General features: G+C 36.3%; 3 protein-coding genes across 3 annotated transcripts; 2 read left to right on the forward strand and 1 right to left on the reverse strand.

The window, feature by feature from the left end:
- The first annotated feature begins 12316 nt into the window (after nt 1-12316).
- Nucleotides 12317-13264, forward strand: LOC136816276 (uncharacterized). Its single transcript, XM_067072609.1, has one exon. It carries the CDS (start codon nt 12317-12319, stop codon nt 13262-13264), a length of 948 nt encoding a protein of 315 aa, XP_066928710.1.
- A 69-nt stretch (nt 13265-13333) lies between these two features.
- LOC136816286 (uncharacterized) lies at nt 13334-14880 on the forward strand. The gene is made up of 2 exons (XM_067072619.1): nt 13334-13863; nt 14624-14880. The coding sequence occupies exons 1-2, from the start codon at nt 13335-13337 to the stop codon at nt 14878-14880; spliced, it is 786 nt and encodes a 261-aa protein (XP_066928720.1). The 5' UTR covers nt 13334.
- A 660-nt stretch (nt 14881-15540) lies between these two features.
- LOC136817349 (uncharacterized oxidoreductase TM_0325-like) lies at nt 15541-21607 on the reverse strand. Its single transcript, XM_067073693.1, has 8 exons — nt 21434-21607; nt 20641-20774; nt 19363-19455; nt 19095-19180; nt 18142-18194; nt 17244-17284; nt 16896-17057; nt 15541-15960 (listed from the first exon to the last, which is right to left on the reverse strand). The coding sequence occupies exons 1-8, from the start codon at nt 21483-21485 to the stop codon at nt 15799-15801; spliced, it is 783 nt and encodes a 260-aa protein (XP_066929794.1). The 5' UTR covers nt 21486-21607; the 3' UTR covers nt 15541-15798.
- Between the last annotated feature and the right edge of the window lie 2010 nt (nt 21608-23617).

Here is a 23617-nt window from a genome sequence, read left to right on the forward strand (position 1 = left end):
TTGAATGCACCAATAATAGGTCCCTCAGTTGAAAATACTGAACTTTGAAAAATTGGAGGTAATTGAAAGAGGTCTCCACAAACAATGATACTTTTCCCTGCAAATGGTGTGTTGTCATTTACACCAAAAATTTCACATAATCTTGTATGGATGTTCAAAAGCTGTTGCGACGAAATCATAGATATTTCATCAATTATTATCAACTTTACATGATGTAATTTATTTCTAATGGCAGTCCTTTGTTTGTCAGCCATATTTCTGAATTTTCCAACTGGAATACTCAATCCTGTGTGTACTGTGGTGCCAGATATATTGATAGCTGCTATACCAGTTGGGGCCAATTTAATAATACGTGGCTTCTCTAGCTCATCACTTTTATATGCTAGGACTTTTGACAAACAATTGTAAACACATTTAATTAAGTGAGATTTTCCTACGCCCGCACCACCTGTTAAAAATATTCTCAATGGTTCTAGTAGTATAGGATTATTGGACTTGGAATTTTGCACATACATTTTTCCCCAATTTAGTACTATATCAAAAATATCTCTTTGCTTAGAATTTAAAGATCTTATATGGGTATTGATTTGGTCATCAGTTTGCAACCCATGAACTGTTTGAGTAAATGGTGCTAAATTTTGTTCGATATCATGACTTTCATCATCATTTTCACTGTCTGATGAGTTACTCATTAGGTCTTGCACTTCATCATTTTCTTGTTGAGCAAAGGCATCTTGATTATGCATAAGGTCATTGCGATAGTTTTGAAGTACTAAATCAACAAGATGACCATCAGGTTCAAAGATTTGCTTGTTCTCGTTAACAACTGCATTGACTTCATCTAAATTGAGCTTCAACACATATGAACCATCAAGTTTCAAATCATTCTCTTCTGATCTAAATGGGTAAAACAATATTAGAATATGGTGGGAAAATTTTTCTGGATGTTTGTTTTTGTTAGGAGTGTAGTACCTCAAAACTTTTGGAACCTTACGAAGCTTAAGTTTCTCCTTACTGTTGATTAATTTGGCTGATTTTGGAAGTGTTTGGGGTTCTTGATGATTCACTGCACTTGTTGCATCATCTAGTACAGTAGGCTGCCAATCATTTTCATCATCTGTATTTTTTCTTGTGTCTAATGTATAGTTTGCACAGAATGTGGCATAACACATAGTATTAAATTGCCCTGTGTTTGGGCGGTCAATATATCTATTTAACATATTTCGCTTGAAAAGATCATCAGAATCCTCAGGCAATTCCTCAATTTCTTCTTTTGATTTGAAAATTCTGTACCTTTGATCAGGTAAGTTAGTGTTAACGAACGAAATAGCAGGAAAGCATTTTCTAAGCCACAGTTCAGGCATTGTTAAGTAAACTGCTTCCTGGATTGAGCATTCTCTATTAGAGTTGTAAACTTTGGCAATTTTAGACATTTTCTCAAACTGACTGTCATTTGAATCTTTGGCCTGCTTCAATGCTTCTTGCATTGCAGTTGAACACTTATCTTCACTTTTTGAAAAATAGGCACACATGTATGTAACTGCCTTGTATGCATTAAACACTGGTTGGATATCGATGTTGGCCTCCCATGCTAGGAGGCCTTCTGCAAAATAATTGTTGACAAAACAAGAATATGGTCACGTTTTAGAAACAAATGCTGATCTTTGTCTGGTGAGATTGATAAGTAATATTCATATGTTTCATAATTTAACCCTAAAGAAGACAAAATTGTATCAATAGAGCCAATTTCAATATACTCAGGCTTATCAGGATCCAAAATGTTTCTCTTTTTTAGGATGCAAATTTGTATCTATAAATTCTTGAACAGTTTGGATCACATTATTTCTAGCAACCAAAATATCATGTTTTTCAGTTTCAGGTAAACCTTCAGGAAGCGGTTCAGACAAAATAGTGCGCTTGCAGAAAAGTTTTCCAAATTTAAATCGACATTCATTTTTGCGATATTTACTACACGTTCTAGAATGGGAGTGTATTTGATATTTAGTGACTAAATTCCATAACTCAGGACTTTCTTCTCTATCAGGAACATTAGCAGAAATAACACTATCTATGTGTTCAATATACTTTTCTTTTCCGTCTTCAAGTTTTGGGACATCTTTAGCCCAAAGCAAACAATGATCATGTGGGCTACCCCTGAAAGTAAATTCTACTCTGAGGGCATAGTATGTAATTTTTCCAAGTTGGCCGTCCATTATAATCTCTTTGAAAAACAACTCTTTTCTATATTGATATTGACGCACAAGCACAACAGGATTGCTATTAAGTAGGGCACATCTAGATTGGTAATCAAGAAGTTCATGATCAGTATCAGCATCCCCGCTTAATTGTCTGATAATAGTAACAAATTCCTCCCACCGTAAATCGGCACAAGAGAGAGTCATAAAGTATGTTGGGACACCAAGTTGTTTAACCATTGCAAGAACATCAGATAACATATGTTGCCAGTATGCAGGGGTTCCTTTAATAGTACTCATAAACTTGTATGCATTATCAGATGCTACACAATTTTGAATTGTATCACTAAAATTATTTGCTAATAATCCCGCAGTCAAGTTGGAATTTGAAATTCTCATTGCAATATTGATCTTACTTCTAAGGTTAAGCTGTAGTAAAGTTTTGTGAGCAAAAAAAATGTAATCTGAATCCGAAGCAAACTTTTGAGTGTAATTTAAAAGACGCTGATTAAAGTACTTTGTTGGCGACAATTTTATATCTCGCTCTACGTTATAACCAAATTTCCCAGTAGGAAAAAGATGAGGATGGGCTAGCTCTTCACAGAACTCATCTTGTGTTAATGAATTGGGGGTTTGACCTTCACCCGGAGCTAAAATTGCATTTTCATCATCTAAAATAATGTTTGGCACTTCTGATACAATGACTGTTTCACATGTTGGTGTCCGATATGCACTGAGTGGATCATCAGAATCAAATTCATTTTCTAATTGCTCTTCAAAAGGCTTGATTAAAGTAACTGTTGTATCGTCAACAAATCTTATATCATTGGAAGAAGCGTTTGATATGGAATCATTATTTGATAAAACCCTTTCAACATATTCATCATTATTCATTTGGTCAATTATTGACATATCAATATTTATATCATGATACAAAGGATTATTATTCACTAAAAAGTCCAAAGTTTCAAAAATTTTTTGTCGTCTTACTTGCTGCGAAATAACAGGGTTTTTGTAGGATATTTTTCTTTTTAATTCAACATTTATTACACCACTACTATCACTTCCTCTAGGAAGTACTTTACATACACCTGGTGTTTCAATGGGAACATTGCATATTGCACCTTGTAATTTAGGGAATTCTCCTTTGCGCATTATCATGACTTTAGAAAATAAAATTCTTTGAGCCACTAAAATTCTTTCCAGTTTTCGTATATCATTTAGATTATCTGGGAGATCAAAAATTTGAAGCTTGTTAGTAACAGACTGGCATGGGATTTCTCCCTTCATTAATTTTCTATGACAGGTTGTACATACATAGAAGTTACCATCAAAGGAAGTTACAGGATTTAAATTTTCTATTTCTTCAAAGTTAATTAATGAGTACTTTTGCTCATCAAAACCTATCACAGATTTTTTAAACATGCTGCGGTTACACATTACACAAATGTAAGAAGGACCCTCTTGTTTTTTCTGTCTGAAGTTCTCAACCCCTTTTCCTACATTAAGTTTCTTGTTAGCTTTGTAAACTTTTCTCTTTCTTTCTTTTTCATTTTCATGTTTTTTCGATCCTTTATTCAGTTTTCGTTGAATGCGTTTTGATGCTATTTCATTTTCATGTTTTTCTGATCCCTTATTCAGTTCTCGTCGCATGCGTTTTGATGCTTTTTCACTTTCATGTTTTTCTGATCCTTTATTCAGTTTTCGTTGAATGCGTTTTGATGCTATTTCATTTTCATGTTTTTCTGATCCCTTATTCAGTTCTCGTCGCATGCGTTTTGATGCTTTTTCGTTTTCATGTTTTTCTGATCCATTATTCAATTCTCGTCGTATGCGTTTTGATTCTTTTTCTTTTTCATGCTTTTCAGTACCTTTCACTTTTTCACGATACCTTTTAACAGTAGCATTTATTTGTCTGCGTGAGACTTTTGTTAAAATTGTACCTTTTATATCTTTCTCATTGTGAAAATCAGTTTTTAGATAAATGATGTTAAAAAGATTGGTATTATTATATTCTGACCTTATATATCGCTTAATTTCTTGTATACTGTCAAATTTTAAAAGAACTGAAGTTCCAATGCCTCCTTCAACTTGATGACCATAAGAATCTCTACTATGTGGATCAAAAAGAAAATAATTTTTGTTGTAGTGCATTACAGCTAGGCAATTTCCAGCTATTACTAAAACTGCACCAGAATGCTGCATTAGGAGTTCTTCCTGAACAAAATTCACTGCAATATTACCAGTCTCAAAAAAGCCTTCAAAAATGTTGAAATTTAGTGCACAAGTGCTATCTCCTATATCAATGGTCTTGGAAAACTGTTCAATGTATGGGGACTGCCCTGTAATACCCAACTTTTTAAAATTCAAATCACCTTGTTCTAAAACGTAATCTAAATCATGAGTCTTCCATAGTGAGAGTTTTCTAAACTTAGCATAGCAAATGGCAAAAAAACAATTAGAGGAACATTGTATACCCGCAGTCTGACCAAATTTACTATTGCCCTGATGAAATGAACCTTGAACACTTGGACCAGGGTTGAGTTCTATATCACCTGATAGTAAAAGCGTGTAATTTACTTTGAGAAAAATAAGGTTCGGATCTCCCATTACATTGGGATATTGAACAAAAATTCCATTTCTTGAAAGATTAAGAAAATCTAAAGGTGTGTTAAGCTCAGTTAACTCAAACGATTTTGGAATTGCAAAACATAGCAGGGTAAAAAGTGTTATAAAACGAACAGGTCTAAAAAGTTTCGAGAATGCATTATTGGAAATGTCGGAACCAACAGTAATAGATTTAGCAATACATTTCACGTTTCTTTGAGCTGTAAAAGCAAAGCTTCCTATGCGTGCACGATATAATGCAATAGATATCATCTTCAAGCACAAATACAGATATAAACTGGCTGACTGAATTATGGTATAAAAGTATCTAGTAAAAAGTATTAGTATTAGTATAAATGAAATAAATATTTTCTTCAAAAAATATACTATAAAGTATTGTTTTCTTTGTATTTGTTAACTGACAATGCAGTTGAATTTTTAAGAGCTGTCGATACGTACAAGCTCGATCGGTCGCAGGCACAGAATCCACACCTGTCCTGGCCACGGGTTGCCTCAATCAGATTCAGTGGCCGAGAACCGCGCATAAATCCGAAGGGCGGGAAAAAAAACCACAATCAGATTCACTGCAGTGAACGAATCTGAGAATGGCAAAAGAAAAAAAAAATTCTCTATCACAAAAAAGTGAAGAGGCAAAAAAGGTGCTTCAAACAGATCCTTTAGATAAATAAATCTATGTGGACCTGGCAAAGCAAAGTTGAAAGGTTTATACTTACTATGTCTTCTTGATGGATAAGATTTTGGATTGTTAACCAGCTTAAGTATTGCTTTAAATATGAATTGGAGTTGAACAGCTACAAGAAGTAGCCCACACTTGAAAAATATGGTCTTCACGTTTTACAGATATTTTATTTACGACCAAAAAATATCTGTGCGCTTGAAACAGTGGAGCTAATGATACAACTTACTGAACTTATAAATAACTCACTCATTAACTTATTATCTCTACAGTATCAGGCCAGTATAAAAAACGCGCGAAATCTCTACAATATCAGGCCCAGTATCAAAAAATGCGCGAAAAAGGGTCGTGGTTACACGATGAACTTTTAAATTACCAAACATTATTATTTTAACTTAGCTTAGCGAGTCCACCCACCGTATGAAACACTTTCGTTTTCTAAATTTTTCATTACACCGCCGCCGCCGCGAAAGGCTATCGTAATACTTTCGCTAAGCGAAATTAACAAAGAAAATACTAGTTATTATAAAGATGAATAGTTATGAAAATACAATTTCATTCATCTTTGTAAATTACAGCCAGCTTTAAATGCCGCCGAATCTGCTCTCATGCGTAAACTGTCTCTTGTTCTTGTTGAATGAAAATCGAAATCCTTGTCCTTTAATATTTGAGTCCATAACTTCCCATATTTTTCTATACCTGCTCTTAGACACCTGTCCTCCTCAATTGTAAATCGTGCATTCTTACTTTGCTTTCTAGCGGTGTCCTGGATAGTAGTGGTGTCTTTTCTTAGGTCTAAAAAATCATTTTTGTTGCTTGAAGTAGCCACGGCCCCGGGGGGGGGGGGGGTACTAGGGCAAAATGGGTTACGGGGATGCTCCGCTGGTCAGGGTACCTTTTTTAACCTCCACGAGTCCCTGGTAGGGTCGCAAAAATACCAAAATAGAAATATTAGTCCCTCGTAGGGTGCCTATTTTTGGAAAATTCGGGGAAAAAGTAGAAAATTTGAGAAGATTTTGGAATTTCAGTCCCATTCAGGGTCACTTTTTTGCAAATTTCGAGTCCCACGTAGGGTCCATTTTTCGAACCTCGGCGGAGCACCCCCGTCGGTCGACAAGGGTAGTACCCCCCCCCGGGAGCCACGGGCTGTTTACTAACACCGTTTCCAATGTGTGTCACTGACAAGTCCTTAAATTCGTTAGGCAAATAGACATTAGTCGACGAAGGTTGATAGGCACTAATTTCAAAGTCACTTGATGACTGTATAAAATCTTGACCACCTGAGTAGCCTGGTTGAGCTTCTTCAATTATTTTTCGGCTCTTTTCAATAACTCTTGAATCAAATTGGGTATCAATGTTATTGTACATAGCCATCATATCTTTCTCTATCCTTACCGTATCAGTCATCTTGTCCATGCATTTTTTACCTTCGACTGCAACAATACGAGACTGCTTTTTCTTGTAATGAATCTTGGCAACTCTTGAACTATGCTTTTGGTCTTCACTAATAACCCTTTGTTCTTCAACAGAAAGTCTATCACTGCTTTCAGTTTCAATAATTTGTCGATAACGAGTCGGATTAATGTTCTTACCGATTGCCTGATGTACTAACATTACTATTGCAGATGTCAAAGATTGATATTGTGAGCCGTTTGTCGATATTAGGAGATATTCACATCTTGGTTGAAGGCGAGTTCTTACGTATTTGATGTATAGATCAATAATTTCCATGACGTCATCAGTTATAATTAAAGTGTCAAAAATAAAAGTTGATGCAGTTTTGAATTCTGTTTGGTCAATGAAGCCTTTATTTTTTCTAGCTTTTTCAATCATTGCAACTGTCAAAAACTGAAAAGTCATTGGTCTTGAGCATTTGACTCTCAGAAAAAGCATGGTGGTAATAAATCGAATACAAAACACCATATCATTTTTTGTGACAAGTCCACTCTCATTTTGACACTTTTCAATTATAGTTTTGAATGTTTTCAAATGAAATGGAATGACCCGCTCCATTTCCTCAATTGATGCCCAGCTATTTCTTGAAATCAAAGTCTCTAAGTCAAGGTTCCTCGTACACTCAAGATTTTTCTTTTTTCCCAAATTCTCTCTGGCTCTTCTTAAATAAACTTCTGTCACTGTAAAACGTCGTAAATCGTCATCAGAAACACCATGGGACTTTTGAAAATCTAACATATCCCCAATAGACTTGATATAGTTTAATGATGCCGAAGAAGATAATTTCCACTCATTTTCTAAAGTATGCAAAAAGTTTATCAATATGCTCGGGGAGCCCAAACAGCAATCTACGTATTCATTTGTCAAATTCCTGTCGCATTCGTTATTACCAATAGCTTGTACGAAAAATTTCATTGCTCTCTTGGCTATTTGTGTGGCTTCCTTGTAGTTTTTCCCTCCTCCACAGGTCGTAGTAAGCCAAAGGAGAAATGTTTGCCCGATCCCTTCATCTAATGAAAAAGAAGGCTTTTTGGACGTACAAACCTTTTTACGATAAGGTAAAATGTGTTCGATCTCATCGCGCTTAACATTGGGCTCTTTGTCGAAATAGTAGTACCATGGGTGTTTCCCATCGATATGTTTACGTAAACCACGGCTGCTTTTAAAATCCTGGTGTAGACAATTCTTGAGTGGACAACCAAACATTCCATGGGCGTTAACTCGAAGTATCAGTTTCCTTTTTGCATGAGCAGCGCCATTCATAGCTTTCCAGTCAACCAGCAAAAATCGACTAGTCGATTTCATGGCTGAACGCCACTGATTAAAGGTCTTTCCGAAATAGCACGCTTTTATAGGTATATACAAGGGGGTTGTAGGATTTTTTTCACTTTAATTTCAAACAGCAGAAATGAATTTGATTGGATCATCGTAGTTTGTCTTTGTGAAATTATCGAATGTAGACCCCCTTAAGGAATGGCCTAATCAAAAATAGACACGGAGTGAAAGTTTTTGATTTGTACATCCATCAAACGGAACAAGTTTTTCTTTAAAGATTAAAGAAGCTGTTCCTCTTTCAAAAATGCCTACATTGTTCTTATAACATGGAGAACATATCTATCTCGCAAAAAATTAAAAGAATGTTCCTTTTCAAAGGTATTTAAATGTTCCCTAGAGTAAGGAACATCAAGGAACAAACGTTTCTTCTCAAAATTTAAAGTGAACAAAAAGGTTATTAAGGAATAAAATATTCGTTCCTTGTCTTTAAAGTGACAATTTTGTCCCTTAAGGAACATATTGGACAATAAAACTGTGTTCCTTTCGCGTTCACTGAAATGAGGATAATTATAGACAATCAACTACATTAAAGTATAGCGTTTATCAAATAAAATATTTAAACCACGATTTAACATGTGTTAAATCCAAATTTAACTTTCCATATGCTTATGACATAGATTAGGGGTAGAAACCAATCAAGTAGTCAGACGGCTGAGAAGTAAGTGTGATTCGGTAGATATAAGCATAGGCGTAGCGAGATACACTGCAAAATTTATGGATGAGAGCGGTTTTTACGACACTGTAAATACTGTCTGCACTCCCACATAAATTTTTCAGGGTATCTCGCTACGGCTATGTAAAAGTTTGGCGTAACATTATGGTGAATCCTCGATAATAAGATTTTGGGAAAATTTGTCCCAACCGTATAATTTGAGACTAATGGATAATTATTTTGTGAGTTACGAGTCATTTTCAAGCTCTACCAATCCTTTTACTTAAGTAATTAAAAGAAATAGTGACGGAATAGTTACGGATTTTTTGTACCAATTTTGAAATACTGGTGGCAATGAAGCTCGCTTCAAAGACACAAAAGAAGATAGACGTCCAGTCGTTTATATGTTCTATTTGGGTGAGCTGGAAACGTTAGATGAGCTACGGTATGTTGTTGCGTGTAAAATAAATAACATTCTACGAGTTCGGGGACTTTTAATATAATATTTGAAACTGTGTGAAAAGTTTGGGAACCATTGTAATATAGGATAGGAGATTTTTTTTCTGATACACTTTTTTATAAGAACGAACTTTTGTAAGAACATAAGGCTTCAATGACCAAAATGTTAAGAGCAAATTAAAAATATTTAAAGGCTTGAACCCCAAAAAGTGAAGAACATTCTAAGGTTGGGTTTTCTTATAAAAAACGAAAGGGAAAAGGTTCTTGTACCCTATCTCATATTTTTCTGTCCCCGATTGAACTCCTCCTACAACGAGGATGAAAATTTGAGTGTAGAAATTGATCAAAGTAGGGATAGAAACTATATATTTTCACAATTTAAGTCCTACTAGCAAATTAATATTATTTTCATCCCCGTTCGGAATTCAATATAAAAATTGAAAACTGGATTTTTAAGCTTGAACCAGTACAACTTCTATTCCTATTAGGATTTCAATATAAATTTTTATCCCCACTGTGGGGAAAATCCCGGGACTTGAGACAGGCGTAGTGAAATACAGTAAAATTTGAATTATAACGTTAAATAAAATTCAAAAAAGTACCCGCAGCAGTAGATTAAATGGAGTTATTCATAACTCAGGTTAATTGAAAAGAGAGTCTTTGACGGCGCCCTAGTAAACGCCCGTTACACCCTGTCAGTCGTATGCGTTCACCAGATCTACTTTGACCAGAAAGTCTGGGTTCTAAATTTAGCCGACCTCGTGCGTGGTCTCATATATAAAATACCTCAGTCTCTAGTAACGCTTCTTTCGAACATCGTCAGTCTTGGTTACTCAAAGCAGTCATGAAGAATATATTTGTTTTTATAAATCTCACAATTCTAACCTTGTGCTTGGCTGATCCTTCGGGTTCGAGCAGTGGCACCAGCTCTTCAAACTCATCATGTAGTTCTTCTGATGAGGAACCACAACCACCTAAGAAGAGAGCAAGAACAATGCGGTTGGTGGACGAGGAATCGGTATTGTCAGACAGCCAACACGAGCCACAACAAGACACAAGAACTGATGCTATACATTCATCTTCATATCAACGTTTCACCAAAGAGGCCCTACAAGACGCTTGCAAATTACGAAACATTCAAACTTCAGGGTCACGCCCTACATTAATTCTACGGCTTGAAGCGTTTGATCGCGAGCAAACCATCTTAAATTCGAACAGACAGAGGCAGCAAGAAGAGAATTTACATCGTGAAACCGTCGTTCGAGGAGAAACCGAAGAAAATCTCGTCGTACGAGAAGACACCGCAGGAGGAGAGAAAATAATAACAACAATAATCCTGCACAACTTCGCCGCCATTTTGTACGCAGTGCTGAGGCTCCCCCCTATACTTTCGAGGCTAATCTACACCCTCCACCGTTTTCAAACCGTCAAAACATTGCCATTCCTGGAATTCCACAGCAGCAGCTAGATAAAATTCAGAAGGGTGAGTTTGTTAACTTTAATTTGCTTCTTCCCCAGCCAGCTTCTGCCTCTAATTCAACTCAGTCATTTACCCTTTCTGTTTCGGAGGGTGATCCTGGGAGCCTTTCTATTTCTGGGACTGGGGACTCAAATCATAGACTGTCAAAAGGTAAAGTAAAAGTTTCAAACCCACAATGGTGGTTTCTTGCTTGGTCGTTGTTCGTTGGTGCTATGATGGTGTTTCATGAACACTTAGCCCCCTTACTGATTAGATACCAGGAAAGGATTTGCAGATTTTTCACGACGTATCCCTTCTTTCAATGTGTGGCTGATTATGACGTCCAATTCAGAAGGAAGTTGGCTGTAAACCCAACCGAAACCTTCTGGGACAGAATCGACCTTGACATTTTTTCTTCAACTTTGAGGCCTCAGGTTGGTAGCTTTTCCTCCAGCCAAGCTGGTTCGTTTCCTGATGTGACTTGCTACAAATGTAAGAGAAAAGGTCATTATGCAACTAGGTGTCCTAACCCTCTGTCCTCACAGGACCAAACTACTAGTACTTTCACGCAGTCTCGACCACCTAGACCTCCCATTTCTGGTGCTAATGCACAAAATCCCTTTCAAGGAAGTGCCCATGATGCATCGACTGAGGCATGCCCCTATTTTAACTCTAGCTTCTGCAGGAGAGGCGCCACGTGTCGTTATGCCCATAAATGCTCCTACTGTGGAAGGCCAGGTCACCCAGCACACAGCTGCAGAGCATCCAGGCCCTCTGGATAGTGTACCAGCAGGATTGTTTCCCTTACCTCCTTCTGCTATTTGCAGGATTAATTTACGATTGTTTCTTGTTTTTCTTGAGGGTCATCCTGACCCCTACATTGTTGATTTTCTTAAATCTGGTTTCACAGATGGTTTTCGTGTTGGTTTTATTACAAAAATGACACCAGGCAGCCAGGAAGGAAAAGACCACTTTCTTCGTCCAATGATGTTTCTGAGGACATTTCTACAGCCATTCTCAAAGAGATGAACAGGGGACACACAAAAGATCCCTTCACTATACCTCCTTTTAAAAATTTCCATCTTTCTCCTTTGGGTGGTGTGCCGAAGCCTGATGGTTCGATCAGAGTTATCCTTGATCTCAGCAGCCCAAGAGGGTCATCAGTCAATGATGGTATCTCTAGGGAAGCTTTTTCTGTAAAATATTCTAAGTTTGATGATGCGGTCGATTTAGCTGCTACACCTACAGGTTGTTTCATGGGAAAAAGGGATATTAGGCACGCTTTCCGGCTCTGCCCAATTCATCCGGAAGACTGGCCTTTAATGGTTTACTGGTGGAAAGGCAAGTATTACGTAGACATTGTGTTGCCTTTTGGTTTGCGCTCTTCCCCATACATTTTCAACACATTTGCTGACTCCTTGGAGTGGATTTGAAAAGTTAAAGGAGGAATTAAAGACATGTTACACTACCTGGATGATTATTTCTTCACTGGTTCATCTGTAGATATTTGTACACAGGCAATGAACCAATTTGACAGGATTTGTAACAGTTTGAACATTCCCCTAGCAGAGGGCAAAAAAGAAGGCCCTTGTCAGACAATAACATTTTTAGGCATAGAAATAGATACTCTGAACAGGTGTTGTCGATTACCAGACAAAAAGTTAAAAGATTTGTTAGTTAAGTTACGAGGCTGGAATAACGCTTCTCAGACTTCAAAGCGAGAGTTGCTCTCGTTGATTGGTTCTTTGTCTTTTGCAGCCAAGGTCATTAAGCCAGGTCGCACTTTTATGAGGCGGTTGATTGACCTCTCCACATCGGTGACAGAGCTTAGTGACATAGTGGAAATTTCCGAACCTGCTCTTGAAGACATCAAGTGGTGGAGTGATTTTGCTCCGAGATGGAACGGGACCGCTTTTTTCCAGGATCCTGTAGTGACATCAGAACACTTAGATTTCTTCACAGATGCGTCTGGTTTCGGGATAGGTGCTGTCTTGGGTCCTAAATGGTTTTCTGTTGCCTTGCCAGCTTCTGCACAAGGAACTCCTATTCATATCTTAGAGTTTGTTGCAGTTGCCATGGCTGTAATTACTTGGGCGGATAACCTGGTTAATAAGCAGGTCACTATTTCTACAGATAATTTAGACATTGTTCTCGTTTGGCGTTCAGGTTCCTGTAAAGACAAACTTTTGATGAAACTAGTTCGACACCTTTTTCTTTTCATTGCAAGGATGAACATCAATATTCTTTTGGTACACCTGCCAGGCAAAGATAATGTTTTTGCTGACTTACTTTCTCGCCTGCAGGTTGGCCGGTTCTTGAGTCTAGCAGAGTCCGCCAGTCCAGAACCTTCCAGGATCCCGGATGAAGCATGGGAGATCTTAGACTTGCTCGAGACCGTTTACTAGCTGAAGGTATCTCTCGAAACTCTTTGCGCACATATCAATCAGGCTTCAATCGCTTTCAAGATTTTGCTTCATGTATCGCTTTGTGTGGTTGCTGCCACAAGAATTACATTTAGAACTATTTGTCACTTCTCTTGCGAGACAAGGTCTACAGTACAATACAATAAAAGTATATCTCTATGGAATTCAGTTTTGCGCACTCCAACAAGGCGTCGAAGTTAGAATTGCTTCCATGCGAAGACTCTACTATGTCTGTAGAGGGATAAGGCGCACTCAAGTGGCTAGAAGAAGGACTAGAAATCCTATCACACCTGCACACCTTCGACAAATGTTATCTTTTATCTCTAGCAGTCAACTTTCTGCCTACGACCAAGCACTTTGGAAATGTCTAGTGCTTACAGCTTTTTTTGGTCTTCTTCGAGTTTCAGAGTATACCTCAGCTAGTTCAAGGTCATTTGATCCATTAACAAACCTTTGTGTGTCAGATGTTTCCTTACAAGGACCTAGTGTACTTATCAGAATAAAAGCAAGCAAGACAGACCCTTTTCGTGTGGGAACCACCATCACTCTGTGGGAAGGTTGTGCCCCCCCCCCTTTGTCCTGTTAATGCCATATCTTCTTTTTACTTTTTCCGGATTACACGTCCACCTGGACCGTTCTTCGTTTTGGAATCAGGCGAATACATTACTAAAGTCTATTCACGATAAGTGTGCACTCTTTTTTCTTTTACCTATAACTTTTGAAGGAATTCTTCAATCTTAATAAATTTGGTATCATTAGAAAGATATTAGTTAGTGGAACAATTTGAAATAAAAAAATCTTTAAAAAAATTCTAAAAATGAAGATAAAAATGAAGAAGAAAAAAATGAAGATCTTGTAGAAAAGTGCTATAACTTTCATTTTCACTGGAGAGATTCTTTGATCTTAGGAGATCATCACTGTGAAAAAATTTCATTAAAATATTTATTCAATATAAAGTTATGATACAAAGTTAATAAGTGATTGACCCCAAAAAACAGCAAAAAACTGCAGAAAACAGCGTTTTTAGAGGTCAATCAGCTTATAACTTTGTTTGATATCTTTTGACTGAATGATTATTTTTGAGAATTTTTTTCACAGTGATGACGTTCGATGATTCAGGATTCACTTCAGTGAAAATGATAGTTATAGCACTTTCCTACAAGATCTTCATTTTTTTCTTCTTCATTTTCATCTTCATTTTTATAATCTTTTTAAAGCTTTTTTTATTTCAAATTGTTCCACTCACTAATATCTTTCCAATGATACCAAATTTATAAAGATTGAAGAATTCCTTCAAAATTATAGGTAAATGAAAAAAGAGTGCACACTTATCGTGAATAGACTTTAGAAGTCATGTCACCAGATTTTTAAATTCTTCACTGCGTGATGTCAACATCAGCACACATAGTTTTCGCATCGGGGGAGCCTCACCCGCATCAACAGCTGGTATTCCTGACTCGGTTATACAATTGATGGGACGATGGAGAAGCAACTGTTTTGTGTCTTACATACATCTCAACAACACCACTCGAAGAACCTGGTCGAGAGAAATTGGGCAAGTACGTGAACTAAGGAGTGTTTGGAATGATAAAAATTAAGTTCTTCGAATGATAAAAATTAAGACTTTCGAGAATGGTAATTGCTTGACGACGTGAACAATAAAAATGGACACCTGGACACTAATTGGTCAAATGAATTTGGTATACTTTATAGTTCTTAAAATCTAGTATTATTTTGATACCCAGGTCTTAGTTTGGGGAGTTTGGGGGTTGGCTTCGCTACGCTACGCTTTTATTGAAAATTTTGAATCTTCTTCATGCCAGTGATGATGTAATCAATAAGATTATTTCCACCCGGTAACCAATCCGGTTGATATATTTCCACCCGGTAACCAATCCGGTCGATATGATATGATATTATGATATGAGATTATTTCCACCCGGTAACCAATCCGGTGAATCCGTTTATGCGGTGTTATTTGAGATTTCCACCCGGTAACCAATCCGGTGAAATGATATGAGATTATTTCCACCCGGTAACCAATCCGGTGATATGATATTATGATATGAGATTATTTCCACCCGGTAACCAATCCGGTGAATATCATTGCTGATTCCTGGCATCTATAGTGTTACTTATATGATTTTAGAAAAGCGTAAGCGGAGCCTTCCCCTTTAATTCCCCAAAAAATAATTATCTTCAAATTGAAATTATTCACTTCTCAGTTCCTTCTCGATGCATCAATTAATACGACCATGTAAATTTTTTGTATTTCGTTTTTATTTCTTATTCAACCATAGTAAAAAAATTATTTCCAAAGATATTTGCTTTTATAGAAAAGTGAAAAAATTGACAATATACAAAAGAGTGCTTCACCCAAAACCACAAAAAATTCACAAAATAGTAAGCTAACATTAAAAATCACACTGTTCAAAGAAATCAAAGTACTTCGATTTTGTTGGTAGAATTTTTTTTAAATCCATGTTACAGACTGTAAATATCGTATTGTTGAAGATCTAGACTGGAATCATGTTTGATCGTCCTCCATCGATTGGGATGCATGCTCCAGTCATATATGAAGCAGCTCCTGACGCTAGGAAACAGATAACTGAGGCTACCTCGTCAACTGTACCAGCACGTCCCAGGGCGTGCACGTCTTTGCTTCTTTCCATTGCACTCTATGAGAAATTAACCGCAATGATTTCAAGCAATGGTTTATTATAGTTGACCATGGACATATGACACATACAGCGAGAAAAGAACTGTGAGTTGAAAATATTTATCGTATATGAAAAAGTTTACCTATCATTTCTAAATACAGAAGGGAAATTACCATCGATTTTGTTTGTACAGTACTATTACAGTTGGAACATTGGTGAAAAATACACGATATTCGTTGATTCTGTAATTTACCTTATCGGCCAAAACTTAGTCGGCCCTAAGTGACTAAATTTTGGCTTGGTGACTAAAATTAAGGCTGACTAAAAATTTGGGCCCACTAAAATTTGGGTCCACTAAAAGTTTAGAAATGGCCAAAATCTAATTATTAGTTGGCCCTTAGTGAATAAATTTTGACGAGGTGACTAAAATTAGGGCCGACTAAAAATTTGGGGCGACTAAAAATTTAGAAATTGCCAAAATTTAATTATTATTTTAGTCGGCCCTAAGTGACTAAATTTTGGTTTGGTGACAAAAATTAGGGCCGACTAATAATTAAGGCCAACTAAAAGACATGTCTTTTGTCAAACAACACATTAAAGATCATATCGTATAAACAATTGAAAAGAGTACTATTTCTACTTAATATAAGTGGTCTGATACAGTATCTTTTTCGAGACACACTGTAAAGTGTACACTTTTCAAGGTGCACTGGGTTAAGAGATTTGTAATTGTAATTTAATTGTCAATTAACGACCGTTGCACTCCTTAGTATGTTTTTTGGCGTACTTGCTCTATTGTCTTAAATCCGCCAGTGGAATTCAAAGGGCAGTTATTATAGCTAAAATCTTTCCTGTATTTTAAATGGATTAAACAGGCACTAGATGAAAGGGCCTGCTGTACAATGATTTTCAAGTTACAGAAATATTTTAGAAATTAAAAAACTACTACATACTGAGATTGTGGGATGGTTGCTACTTGAGGTATTTTCCGTAGCAATAATGCTCGGGTTGACACAATTGACACGAACTTGGTCAGCTCCTAACTCAATTGCAGTAGCTCGCGTAAATTGATCCAAAGCTGCTTTGCTGGTACAATATGCATTTACTCCAATTTGCTGCAACAAAAGAAAATTTTCGGCTTAGGGTTGAAGTTGCTTAGCATTTTAGCTCAATTTTTTAAGAAACTTGCTCTGACCACCCCTCATATTATACTCTATTCATGCTTATTGAATCGAATATGGTCTCATGAAAAGGAAAGAGGCAACTGAAAGTTCTGAAGAGATCGAGAAAAAAAAACTTACTGGTCTCGAGCTACCAAGGGTCGAAACATTGACAATGTTGCCTAAAAGATTAAACAATACACGGTTTTAATAAACGCGACATCTTTTGGCGCATTCTAAATTATCCCAGTACAGACCATTGTTACATTGACCCATTTAGCCAGTACAATAGAATATTTTGAACGAGCTTAATGGCCATAGGGATAGAAAATACACGTCTTAATGAGTAGAAATTTAGTGTTTATTGCTCAAAATTCCAATCTCAAAATTCCAATCTCGAATGTCAAGATCATAACATACTGGTATTTTTCCGCGGTGATCTTTAGAGTAATGTTTAAAAATCGGGGAAACCAAAAGTTTATTTTTGTAATTAGTGCAGTACTGTTTTTAAAACGGCCCGATTTAACAAATTTTTTGATAAAAACTATTCAAAATCGGGAAATTTTTGAAAAGTTTAATTTTAGATCAAGATCCCTCAAAATCGGAATCGAATTAATTCCCGATCGGGAAGGGCTAAAGATCTCAAGTTTTCACTGGATATTCGTTGTGTTAAATATCGTCATTTTTTCTTTACGACCAAAAATAGGCATTTTTTAATCCGATAAATCCAGATCGCCGTGTTCCGATATGAAAAGAATTTTTGGCCATTTTTTTCCCAAATTAGTTTCTCAAATTGCTGCTTTTGTTCACCACAATAATCTTTTTTCCACAAAGGTTTTTATTCCCCAAAAAATAATTTCACTTTTACAATATACTCTGATATTATCTTCAGGGTACCATCAAGTTTTAGTTTATTTGTAGGGAAAACCATTTTAGCTAGAGATAAAGATATTGGAATGGCGAAGGCTTTCTTGTAGTAGGGAAAGTTTGCTGAAATTCAGTTTTAGGATTCAGCAAAAATGAATGAGCTGACTTTTACCTTGAGTTTTCTTCAAATGCGGGATAGCCATCTTGGTGATAAGAAAAACAGATCTGGAAACAAGAATTTACATAAAAACTATAACATAATTAGGGTCCGACCAGTCAGAGAGCTTGTGTATATACCTCATTACACGAATATTACTAGGCAAGTATTTAACGGCCTTGAAATTCTCACAATCTGAAATTAACGAATTTTTCTGCTTTCTCAAGGAAACAGCGCCTGGTTTTATTTAAGGGGATTTTTATTAAAACACAATTAATTCAATTCGTGTTAATAAAATGACTAGTAATATTCGTGTAATAAGGTAGTAATTTCTCTTTAAGTACGTGATTCGCATTAGAAATAGTTCTTCACGTGTAGCATCTAACAATAGACCCATCATGTAAACATTAGCCCATCAAAACGTGACATTTGAATTAGCGTAATATTAACAAATACAGACAATCAAGTGTTTGAAGTAGGTACACTTTAAGTACCTCTTCATCTTGTTGCAAGAAGCGACCTGTTTAGCTGACAAAGAGACAATATCTTGTGCCAAAAAATCAAACACTAGCTTGATGAATATAAATTGTAAATAGGGCGTTTATCGTCCTTATTTGGAGATGTGTACATTCGTCTCTTACGACACCCTTGCTGCAGTGAAATTGTAAATTTATGTACCCTGAGGACGGTAAAGTGACTGAAACGATTTGGAACTACTCAGTTTTGACCCGAAAAATGCTGATTTACCTTCATCCCTAGTCAGTCAGGACAGAAAAATGAAAAAACTATCCATCTCCGTAGCAGAAGAACAGACATACATGAACTCGTTAATTTACATACCAGTGTAGAAGGAACGAAATGAAAGAACACAAGCCCAGCTGGCACACAACGTTGTTTAAACGTTAATCTAACGTTATATGGACGTTGTGAACGTTAGATAAACGTTGAACCAGCTGGAAGTCGTTTACCTGACATTGATGTTCATCATTTGATCAAAATCTTCCGTTGATGTTTGAAGACATGTTCCCATAACTAAACCTCCAGCATTGTTTACCTGCGTAATAAAAAAAGTTAAATTACTCAATGCGTCGCAGTACTAATTTTAGTCATATGAACGTACCTTATTGAGTTAAAGTTCTTGTATGTTAAAATTTTCATGACATTCTGGCATAGCATCTAATACCAAAGGATTTGACTTCGTCAATATCTAACTTGATGTTGATAATAATAACTTACCAAGACATCGAGACGTTTGAAAGTATCCATGGTTGTGTTGATAATGTTCTCAATGTCACTTTGAACTGTGATATCTCCAACAATTGCCAGAGCCTGTTAATGAAGAAATGTAAAATACATTTTTGGATTTCGGATGGATGATTTGCCTTTTATGCTTCTTCGAAGAGCTAGAGTGTGAGATCTTTAACCTTTCCGAAGCAAGAAACGAAGCCTTAAGATTCTCGCCACAATTAGAATGGCGGATTGAAAGTTTGTTTACACACGCGGTATATTTTTAATGTGGCAATATATCTAACTTCCGATTCAGCGTTTTAAGCCAAAACGGTCACGCGGCTCAGATGGTAAATGATTTGCTTCATTTCATATCTAAGAGTTTCACCTATGGCCCTTTCGGGATATATTCTTTAGGATGAGGCCTTTTAAGATTTTTTCGGGGAAGCGCGAAAAACGAGACGTCAAAGGAACGTCTATCTAAGACAAGTTGAGACGTTCTCTTAAAGTTGTTTTTATATGTTGAAAATGGATAAGCGCCTATAGATATATAATTGCTGGTGGAACTTGTTTCTTAGTAAAAATCTGAGTCTGTGTAGAGAAAAATATATCGTCGTTCTTGTATAAGATTCTTATTTCCGCACTAAGATTCCTTTGCCACTTTTCTGACGGAAAATGACCAGAACTTCGGGTAGTCGACAAATAAGCTTGGGAAAGTGAGGTAGTTTCGCAAGTTAGTAAACACAAGATTTTTGGTACTTTTAGAAACAAATCCTTTCCATTTCATGCCGGGAAAAGAAGCGGAAAGATTCCGGAAAACTGACAAGAATCTTAGTGCAGAAATGAGAATCTTATACAAAACGACGGTAGGACTTTAATTTTTCGCTTGTTAACACCTCAATAAAAATCACGGTCATAAATTTCTCAGCCACAGTAGGATATTTTCCGATAATTTTGATTGTTTATTACAAAGTTTGAAAGGTCAGCTTTGCACCGAGATGGCAAGAAAAACACTAAAAGAAAACTTTGAATGGAAGGATTTCTGAATGACAAGATGGTTTAAATTCACGTGAAACAAAAATATGGACGTGATTTTTTCACGGTGTTCCAAAAATAGCCATCCTTTACTCATTAGTCACCCTGACGGATAGTTCAAGTCTTTTTAGGGATTCTTTCGTACTAGAGTAATCTTTTCTAGGGGTTTGTCCTACTCCCGAAACAGGGAAAATATCATAGTTCTAATTTTCGAACAGAGGAAAATGTTAATTCAGCTTTTAATTGAATTACCTTTTGCTTGCTTAATTCTTCACATTTGTTTGCCGTTTCTTTCAATTTGCCTTCGTTACGATCTGTAACGACCATTTTGGCACCAGACTTTGCGAACATGTATGCAGTGCCTTGACCGATGCCTGATCCAGCACCTGATAAAGATATTTAAAAAAAAATTGATTAATCCTTATATCAATAAGCTTATAATCTGTTATAAAAGGTATCGGATATACCAGAAAATGGTTCGAAGTTATATGGGAGAGAAGGAATTCTGAAGTGTACAAGGGAATTGAAGATCTACTAACACGCAATGTTGCAAATTCTACGATTCTACTTTTCGGACTAGGATTCCAATGAAAATAGTAATAGACGTTTTTTATAAGAGCAAACTATATAAGAACATATATAAAGACTTCGATTCTCAAGATGTTAAGAACAAGTGAAGAACATCTTTAGGCTTTTCGGACTCTAGAAAACCGAAATTCATAGGAAAATGGACAAAAGTACTCAAAAAATGGCGAAAATAAGAGCATGTTAAAAATTTTTTTTTCAAAAAGTTAACAACATCCCAAGGCTTCAAAATTTTTGAATGTTCTTATAAAAAACGTGCAATCAGGCTCTAGATAAGGTCAGCTTAGTGAATCACTTACTAGTTGAACACAAGATGTTTTCTGTACCTAAGGATGCGACACTAATGTTTTTAGCCACGGACCCCAGAAAAGCGGTCGAAACATTTTATGAATGACAATGGGATAGAGTGGTATATAACTTGGAGGTAGAAGATATTATAGAAGAAATTATCTTTACAAACCTGTGACCAGCACCACTTTTCCAGAGTAATCGAATGTAACATTAGCTGCCATCTTTAGTTGGATTTTCTTGTAGTTATTTTGAAAGTAAACCTTTTGTAGAAGCGCTGTCCTCTGCTTGATAGTTCAGCTCGAGAATGATTCTTTCTTGCAAAATTTGTGTGTTTTTATAACAGCAAGCGGTATTTTGATATCTTTTTGAATGACCATTTATTGTTTTATTTACAGGCGCATGCGTAGTGTTGTAAAAGAATTGTTTTAATTGCTGATTTGATTGAAATTTGGTTGTTTTTAATGGCGTTTCAACTGATTGTTTTGGTTTGGTTTTCATTGTATTTTTAGATAAAAACATTTTTCACGAGCCCATGAGAATTAAGATTTGGTTGACAAGTTAAATATTTGTGTTACATCGAGAAAATGATTTGCTGTAAAGAGGAAATTGAATGCTAATATATTCTATTCCCTTCGCAATCATGACTGCGAGTCTTTTCTGTTGGAAGGTAATTAATTGCTCGTTATATTTCATACTAATGAAGTTTAATTGTCATTAGTACGTGTGCACAATGGACGATATCGGCTTAACGTGAAAACTCATAATTGACCTCCGAAAATTGTCCACAATGCTTTGTGCGCAAAAAAAGTTCACGGTGAAATTTTCTCCGCACGAAGTATTGTGGGGAATTCTCGGGGTTCAAATTTAAGTTTTCATGTGAAGCCGATATCGTCTATTGATATGTCAATCTCCTCGACAGTAACCCGAGATCAGATTGTGATTGTTTTCTACCCGCCACGCTGAAGCTCTAAAGGGATGGGTGAATAAACATAACAATCTGACAAATATGCTTAAATCGTAAGCAGGACCGCGTTCATCTAACCTGAGATCAGATTGTGATTGTTTTCTACCCGCCACGCTGAAGCTCTAAAGGGATGGGTGAATAAACATAACAATCTGACAAATATGCTTAAATCGTAAGCAGGACCGCGTTCGTCTAAAAGGAGTGGAAATAACAACAAAGTTGCGTGATTGTGTTTATGAATAGGGCGTTGTAGAATTTTCTGCGGGAGGGCTATTTTCCTCAGCTGGTTAATTTTCAAGGGTCTGCAGAGGTTTACCGTGCCCGTAAGAAAATTATGATCAGCTGTTATCAGGTTACTCGGCAGTAAATGTTATATTTTGCGTTATTATTGTAAAATACTTACCTCTCTTTCAAAGAGAACCCTTGAACATTTCAAAGACTATACATAACCTTATCAAAATGTTCAATGTATCCTTAAAAAATATCCATCCTCCAATGTTAAACTCATCTAAGTGCATCTTTTCAATAATTATCGGTACAGTTTTGTCATTTAGTAGGAAACGTTTTTCGGCAAAAATTAATATTCGGTCAAAAATTATTGTCTGCAAAAATATTCGTCGGTAAAAAGTTTCCTCACCAAGTGATTTCTCGTCACTTTTTGCCGACGCAAATTTTCTTACCGACAAGGTACACTGTATGCGTATATCCAATTTAGCATATCGGTTAAAAAGAATGCGTCATGGTGGTTTTTTTGTACAAAATTGCTAGCGAGCACCTCACAAAAAACCAGGATTTTTCATCCCATTTCTTATTATATATTTTCGCTATTGCAGGAGCTTCGAAAGTTTAAAGTGACGTCAAAAAATCGAATGTTTAGAGCCCGAAAACCCGGGCTCAAAACATTCGAAAAAGTCGCAAAGTGGAATAGACGTTAATTGCGTAAAAAAAACGCGGGTGACGTCTAGTATAGGCTAGAATAGACGCTACTGTGTAGAGAAAAGGCCGTGACGTTTACTCAGTAAAGATAGCGCCTTATTTTTCTTCAACTACCGTGGCTTGGGAAAAGACAGAGTAGCTCTATCAGGGGCTTTCCAAGTGTCTAAAGTCTATTCACGATAAGTGTGCACTCTTTTTTCATTTACTTATAACTTTTGAAGGAATTCTTCAATCTTTATAAATTTGGTATCATTGGAAAGATATTAGTTAGTGGAACAATTTGAAATAAAAAAATCTTTAAAATAATTCTAAAAATGAAGATGAAAATGAAGAAGAAAAAAATGAAGATCTTGTAGAAAAGTGCTATAACTATCATTTTCACTGAAGTGAAACCTTGATTATCGAACATCATCACTGTGAAAAAATTTCTCAAAAATAATAATTCAGTCAAAA

This window comes from Clytia hemisphaerica, unplaced genomic scaffold, assembly GCF_902728285.1.
Source record: "Clytia hemisphaerica strain Z4C2 unplaced genomic scaffold, Clytia hemisphaerica genome assembly, whole genome shotgun sequence".
Lineage (NCBI taxonomy): Eukaryota > Metazoa > Cnidaria > Hydrozoa > Leptothecata > Clytiidae > Clytia > Clytia hemisphaerica.

What these genes read in the sequence shown, in the direction of transcription:
- LOC136816276 (XM_067072609.1), top strand. Translation starts at nt 12,317, where the DNA reads ATGTTACACTACCTGGATGATTATTTCTTCACTGGTTCATCTGTAGAT.
- LOC136816286 (XM_067072619.1), top strand. Translation starts at nt 13,335, where the DNA reads ATGTATCGCTTTGTGTGGTTGCTGCCACAAGAATTACATTTAGAACTA. An exon ending in TGCCCCCCCCCCTTTGTCCT is followed by an intron (nt 13,864 to 14,623) that starts GTTAATGCCATA and finishes TATCGTGAATAG; the next exon opens with ACTTTAGAAGTCATGTCACC.
- LOC136817349 (XM_067073693.1), bottom strand. Translation starts at nt 21,485, where the DNA reads ATGGCAGCTAATGTTACATTCGATTACTCTGGAAAAGTGGTGCTGGTC. An exon ending in ATGATGAACATCAATGTCAG is followed by an intron (nt 18,195 to 19,094) that starts GTAAACGACTTC and finishes TCTTGTTTCCAG; the next exon opens with ATCTGTTTTTCTTATCACCA. An exon ending in GCATTTGAAGAAAACTCAAG is followed by an intron (nt 17,285 to 18,141) that starts GTAAAAGTCAGC and finishes TTAATCTTTTAG; the next exon opens with GCAACATTGTCAATGTTTCG.